At 41.5% G+C, this 7,312-nt stretch overlaps 1 protein-coding gene across 1 annotated transcript in view; it reads left to right on the top strand.

Moving 5' to 3' along the window:
* The window catches only part of CTPS2 (CTP synthase 2), a 130,411-nt gene that overhangs the window by 104,927 nt on the left and 18,172 nt on the right, over positions 1-7,312 (top strand). Inside the window, exon 16 of the mRNA XM_011995551.1 lies at positions 1,460-1,560. Coding sequence (XP_011850941.1) covers positions 1,460-1,560 — 101 coding nt within the window. The remainder of the gene's footprint in view (positions 1-1,459; positions 1,561-7,312) is intronic.

The raw sequence follows: 7,312 nt of genomic DNA on the forward strand, positions 1-7,312 counted from the left end.
CTGGGTATATACCCAAAGGATTATAAATCATGCTGCTATAAAGACACATGCACACGTATGTTTATTGCGGCACTATTCACAATAGCAAAGACTTGGAGCCAACCCAAATGTCCATCAATGACAGACTAGATTAAGAAAATGTGTCACATATACACCAGGGAATACTATGCAGCCATAGAAAAGGATGAGTTCATGTCCTTTGTAGGGATATGGATGCAGCTGCAAACCATCATTCTCAGCAAACTCTCACAAGAACAGAAAACCAAACACCACATGTTCTCACTCATAGGTGGGAATTGAACAATGAGAACACTTGGACACAGGAAGGGGAACATCACACACTGGGGCCTGTTGTGGGGTACAGGGAGGGGGGAGGGATAGCATTAGGAGACATACCTAATGTAAATAACGAGTTAATGGGTGCAGTGCACCGACATGGCACATGTATACGTATGTAACAAACCTGCACATTGTGCACATGTACCCTAGAGAAAAAAAAAAAAAAAAGCCCACATATTGCGTGATTCTATTAATATAAAATGACCAGAATAGGCAAATCTATAGATGTGGGATGTAGATTAGTGATTGCCAGAGGATCAGGTCAGGGTGATGAGGGGGTTGGGGGATGAGGTTAAAGGGTACAGGGTTTGTTTTTCAATTGATTGTGGTAATGGTTGCATACCTCTGAATATATGAAAAATCATTTGTGTATTTTAAATGGGTGAATTGTATGGTATGTGAATTATGTCTTAAAACTGTTAAGGAAGGAAAAATAATTACAAATTACGAGAACTGGTACAATTTTAAAATGTAGAATAAAAGCTCTGAGGTTAAGATTGCAAAGAATAGGTGAGACCCCACCATAATTTTAGACAGGGAAGCCCTTTCACTGAAGGAGAGGCTGAAAAGGAGTCCTTAAGTTTGGAAAAGGGCTAAGGTGAGTTGGGGGCCAGAAAGAACCACAAGCCAGGTCATCAAGTTGCCGTCTATTATGATATTTTAGTAGAAAACTTGCTCCAAGCTTCTCTTTAGAACTTTTATGTAACTGTGTGTAAAGAAAGCATTGGGGTTAGTCACAAGGGAAATAAGATAGTTTTAATCCTCAAGCAGATTTATGATTCGGAGAGAGGTAAGTACACATAACTCTAGGGAAGAAGCAAACATGGAAATGGCTATAAATAACCAGTCTCAAGGTTCCAAGTCAGAGTATCTGGGTCACAGGCCTACTTTTTGAATGTCACCTTTGGGTAATAGAAGGTGGGCTTCCCAGATTTAGGTGTTGCGGTTACATTTTATATCTCAGGTTCATCATGAGTTTAAAATTGGCTTTGAACATTGAATATAGACATTAACTACTAGAGGATCACTGAAATGGAAAACCCACCCAATTGCTGAAGGACCTGGTATGGCAGCTGGTATTGTACTGTGGCCCATAAACACTTAATTTCTTGTTTTGCAGGTAAACCCTAAGCTGATCAACCAATTTGAGCAGAATGACTTAAGTTTTGTAGGTCAGGATGTTGATGGAGACAGGATGGAAATCATTGAACTGGCAAGTAAGTGGGCTCTTCATTTTTGAAAAGCTTCCTGATAACTGGCCTTTTTGTGGATCACAGACTAATGTGAGACGCAGTTTTTTTGCATTCTTTCTTTTCTTTTCTCCTTTGAAACAAATATGTAACTACAAAGTACATGAAAAAACAGACTGCTGGCTGGGCATGGTGGCTCACGTCTGTAATCCCAGCACTTTGGGAGGCTGAGGTTGGTGAATCACCTGAGGTCAGGAGTTTGAGACCATGCTGGCCAACATGGTGAAACTCCATCTCTACTAAAAATACAAAAATTAGCCAGGCGTGGTGGCGTCCACCTGTAGTCCCAGCTACTCAGGAGGCTGAGGCAGGAGAGTCGCTTGAACCCAGGATGTGGAGGTTGCAGTGAGCCGAGATAGCTCTTCGTCTCAGAAAGACAGACTGCTTATAATCCTGACCATTTTGGGGCCTGTTAGTCTGACTCCACCGTAAAATGATATATTATTCCAAGTCTACCAGTTCGACAAGTAGTGTGCTTCCTTACCACCTCCTCTCTTTCTGAGGCTACTTCTTTGTGCCAGCCTCTAGGTTAGGTGCTCTGGGAAAGGCAGAGTGGCACTGTTGAGTGGCACCCTGCCTGCTCTCCTCTTTTGAGAAAGAATAGCCAAGTGCCACCCCATTGTTGGTGACTGATGTTGATGTCTGTTGCATGAGGGACCTGGCTTCTGTCCTGCCTTTCTCCACTGTGCTGGGTGGTCAAGCACGGGTCAGTCATTTAACTTCTGAACACTAATCACTGTCCCCAGAGTTCTTTTTAAGAGCAAACAGAACAGAAATAAAGGCATCAGAATTGAGGAAGAACACTGAAGTTGTTGTTAGTAACCGGGCTGGAACACCCGTGAGCACATAGGCACAAACTACACATTTACTATTGATGAGACAGAAGGCAGTGTTATTCTCAGTCAGCTTTGAAAGGACGTGGTAAGTTCATGGTCACAGCCGGTCTCAGCTCTTTGTCTTGATGTTCTAGCCCAGGGGTTGGCAAACGACTGCCTGTGCACCACGTCTAGCCTGCTGTTTACAGCTACCTTATGAGCTGAGAATGATTTTTACATTTTTTAATGGTTAAAAAAATTTAAAAAAATACTGTCTGTGACACGTGAAAATTGTATGCCATTCAAATTTGTGTCCATAAATAAAGTTTTATTGGAACACAGGTTAGGGGTAGAAAGGTGTTATCTGTGATCTTCTTACCCATCATAAGAGTCATGACCAACAGCCCTGTAACAAGACAGGTTGACAAGAGAAAAGCATAACAAATTTATTTAATCGAAGTTTTATGTGGCACGTTAGTCTTCAGGAATGAAGACCCAAAGACTTGGGGAAAACTTATGCTTAGGTTCGATGAACAGTGGACAACCATGTAGCAATATGATTGGGCAAAAGGGCATACTCTAATGGTAATAGACTGACGGGGAAACTCAGAAAGGCCTGTCCACTCAGATTCTTCTTGGCCTTTCTGTGTAGCATCCCATTCCCCCAGGTCTAGAGCAGGACTCATCTGGAATGAGGGTCTTATGACCTACTTTCAGGAAAGGTAGGTCAGATAATTTCTTTATAGCCAGCTTTCACACGCAAAGGCTGGGGAAACATCAGAGTGACCTTCTTGCTTTGGGAAGTTGAGGCTGCAGTGAGCCATGATCATGCCACTGCACTACAGCCTGGGTGACAGAGCAAGACCCTATCTCAAAAAAAAAAAAAAAAAAAAGTAAGTCCCTGGGGGGCACATTTGGTGGAGAACAATTCTCCTACACTGTCAGGCTAGAAATTTCACATATTAGCTCTTCTTCCCTTTCAGATCCCAACTAGCAGTGAGTTGTCAAGTCCTGCAGATTCTGCCTCTGGAAAGAAAGCTGGTGTTTGGAATTGCACTGCGGTACCTAGAACACTAGTCCCAGTGCATGCCAACTCCAGCTCCATCTCCTTCCTGCTTCCAAGCCATCCCTTCTCCATTGCCTCCTAACAAGAACAGAACTCTGCAGTGTGTGACACTAATTTGTTGGATAAACCACTCTCATATATTGAGTACTAAGTGTGTGCAGGATACTGTAAAAACGGTACCGTGATATTCCAGAACCTGCATTTCCAGGCTATATGCTTGAGGCTCCAGATAAACTGGATTACCTCTGCATCTTCTAACCTCCCTCTTCTTTGCCCATCTTAGCTCGTGTCACTATTCTCCATTTCAAATGCCTTTTCTCTGTCTCTTTTCCTTTTTGTCTCTAATCTGTTCAAGTACTTCCAGAGTCCTGAGCAGAGGGGAGAATTGAAGTCTAAGAAGGCTCCTTTGAACAGAGCAGCATTTTACCTAGACTTGAAAGTAGGAAAGCAATGGACATTTAGTGTGCACTTACTGGATGCTTGTTACTAGACCTCTTGCTAGGGACTTTGCATACCTTATGTAACTAACAGAGCAGATGATGCTATTCCCACTTTACAGAGGAGACCGGAGTGCAAAGAGGTTAAATGACATGCCCAGGGCCATCCAGCTAGTCCTTTGCGGCAAGTGCAAACCCAGGTGGTTACCTCCTTCTGCCACCACTGCTGTGGGATTTGATTGTTTCTCTTGTTTTCATATTCTACCTAAGGTGATCAATTCATGCCTAGAGTTTTGAATTAGAATAGTAAGTACGCATTTCCAGGAGTCTTTCTGATGGAAATGCCCATCATTTAGAATTAAAGTGTGGATCGCTGTTGGTATTGAAGCCTCTTAAATCTTCCTAGCATGTGAGAAGGCAGAAAATTTCTTAAGCAAATTACCATTTGTTTACTTTGTTTAAGTACTTATTCACTTTTAATTCTCCTGGTTCTCATTATTGTCATCAAATACTTAGAAGGTTCTTTCATCATAAGGATTTAGATTCCCCTTGGGGCTTTCAAATTTCATGTGGATTGAAAAGGAAATGAGAGCTGCTGTAAAACCTTGCAGTTTTTAAAAGCTGACTGCAAGCAGTTATTAAGGAAAATTCCCCAGAAGATGTTGATCTTAGATACCCTTATTCCCCAGAAGATGTTGATCTTAGATACCCTTGGAAACATATCCACGAATCTCCACTGTTCCTGAAGGGTTCCGAGAAGAACAACAAAACTTGGGCTTAATATTATATAATGTCAGAATTTGGTTTAAAGCAATCCACGGCATTGTTTTAAAGATAATTGTATCTAACTGATAGAACATCATCAAAACAAAAACTTTTTACTTGCTCCTCATATTGGCATAGAGGATTTTTTGGATAAAGTGATTCAGAGCAATGATCCATTCATTCACATATTCTGTCCCTGGCTATTACATGATTACATTGCTTAGCATCTGTCTGTAGTGAAACAAAAGCACAGTTAGTGTCTGCTTTTTTCCCCAAAGATGTCCCTAGATGTTAGGCAGTAAGATTTATTGTCTCTTAAATTTAAATCTACATTGCTTAATTTCTTCTCTAAGTGTGGATGATTTCTCTGCATTTCTTGAGGGAATACATTCCTGGGAGAAGGCGGCATTCCCCTTATCAGGCTTTCTTACCTGCATATTCCTCTAATTCAAGCAGGTTTCTTCCTAGATGTAGAAGATTTCTACACTGGATTTTTCTGGAATCAGAGCTGTCCTATAGAACTCACTGGAGTTTTCTGGAATCAGAGCTGTCCTATAGAACTCACTGGATTTTTCTGGAATCAGAGCTGTCCTATAGAACTCACTGGAGTTTTCTGGGATCAGAGCTGTCCTATAGAACTCACTGCAATGATAGAACTAGTCTACCCTATCCAATATGGTAGCCACTAGCCACATGTGACTTTGAACATATTTCAAATGCAATTAATTTTAATGAATTTAAGTAGCTACATATGGCTAGTGGCTACCATTTTCTGTAGCAGAGCTTTTTTTTTTTTTTTTTTTTTTTAAATAATTTCAACTTTCATTTTGGATGCAGGGAGTACATGTGCAGTTTTTTTTTTTTTTTTGAGATTGGATCTCACCCTGTCACCCAGGCTGGAGTGCAGTGGCATTATCATGGCTCATGGCAACTCCACTTCCTGGGCTGAAGCGATCCTCCCACCTCAGCTTCCCAAGTAGCTGGAACTGCAGGTGCATGCCACCACATCCAGCTAATTTTTGTATTGTTTGTACAGACAGGGTTTCACTATGTTGCCCCGGCTGGTCTCGAGCTCCTAGACTCAAGCAGTCTGCCCACCTTGGCCTCCCAGAGTGCTAGGATTACAGGCATGAGTTACTGTGCCTGGCCCATGTGCAGATTTGTTACATGGGTATATTGTGTGATGCTAAGGTTTGGGGTATGGATCCCATCACCCAAGTACTGACTAAAGTACCCAACAGATAGTTTTTCAACTCTTGCACTCCCCTCTCCTTCCCCCTTCTGGTAGTTCCCAGTGTCTATTGTTCCCATCTTTACGTCCATAAGTACCCAATGTTTAGCTCCCATTGATAAGTGAGAACATGCAGTATTTGGTTTTCTGTTTCTGTGTTAATTCACTTAGAATAATGGCCCCCAGCTGCATCCATGTTGCTGCAAAGGACATGGTTTCGTTTTTATGACTGCATACTATTCCATGGTATATATGTACCACATTTTCTTTATCCAATCCACCATTGATGGGTATCTAGTTGATTCCATGTCTTTGCTGTCATGAATACTGCTGCCATGAACATGTAAGTGCATGTGTCTTTTTTGTAGAATGATTTATTTTCCTTTGGGTATATACCCAGTAATGGGATTGCTGAGTTGAATGGTAATTCTGGTTTAAGTTCTTTGAGAAATCTCCAAACTGCTTTCCACAGTGGCTGAAATAACTTACATTCCCACCAACAGTATGTTTTCTTTTCTCCACAGTCTTGCCAGCATCTGTTGTTTTTTGACTTTTTAATAACAGCTATTCTAGCAGGGCTTTAAATGATTACCTTAGGAAAGTAGACATTTGCATTCAATCATAATTTCCTTATTACTGTAGTAGTAGCTTTGGATCTTTGGTGGTAAGTGATGGGAATTTGTGATTCTGAATTCCATACTAGATTTTAGATCATTTGATAAAGCACTTCATTGAAAGTTTTAAAGTTATATTTACTTCCCCCTCTTAAACTTATTATATTTTATTATCTTTAGCTTGAGTCATAGCCAGGGACAGGATATTTGAATGAATGGATCATTGCTCTGAATCACTTTGTTCAAAAAATGCTCAGTTTTATGGTGCTATGAGTAATACCCAACTTAAAGCTGTGACTAGAAAAGCAATTGTCCTCATTGCGTTCCCAAGGGTAGCCCAGTGGGTCGACATTGTGCTGGTTTATCTCAGGGGACCCTTACCCTGGGAAAGGAGAAGACCTTGCAGGAAATGGCCTGAAGCCACCTAAAAGAAAGAAAGACCCCGGGTTAGCCCAAAGTCCAAGGGAAATCGAACCAACATAAATCTACAAAGTGCCTTCAAAAAGCAGGCAGATTTGAGGAAAGCGGAATTCTTCTTGCCGTTCAAAAATTTTTGCTTGACTTTGCTCACTCTGACACCTTCCACACGTAAAATTTCCAAGATGTGTTTTACAATTTCAAATTCCACGCAGGAATGGATGGATAGTGAAAGTAACTGACTATAATGATAACAGGTTAAAGAATCATCTTGCCGCCGGGCGTGGTGGCTCAAGCCTGTAATCCCAGCACTTTGGGAGGCCGAGACGGGCGGATCACGAGGTCAGGAGATCGAGACCATCCTGGCTAACACGGTGA

This window comes from Mandrillus leucophaeus, unplaced genomic scaffold, assembly GCF_000951045.1.
Source record: "Mandrillus leucophaeus isolate KB7577 unplaced genomic scaffold, Mleu.le_1.0 Scaffold490, whole genome shotgun sequence".
Lineage (NCBI taxonomy): Eukaryota > Metazoa > Chordata > Mammalia > Primates > Cercopithecidae > Mandrillus > Mandrillus leucophaeus.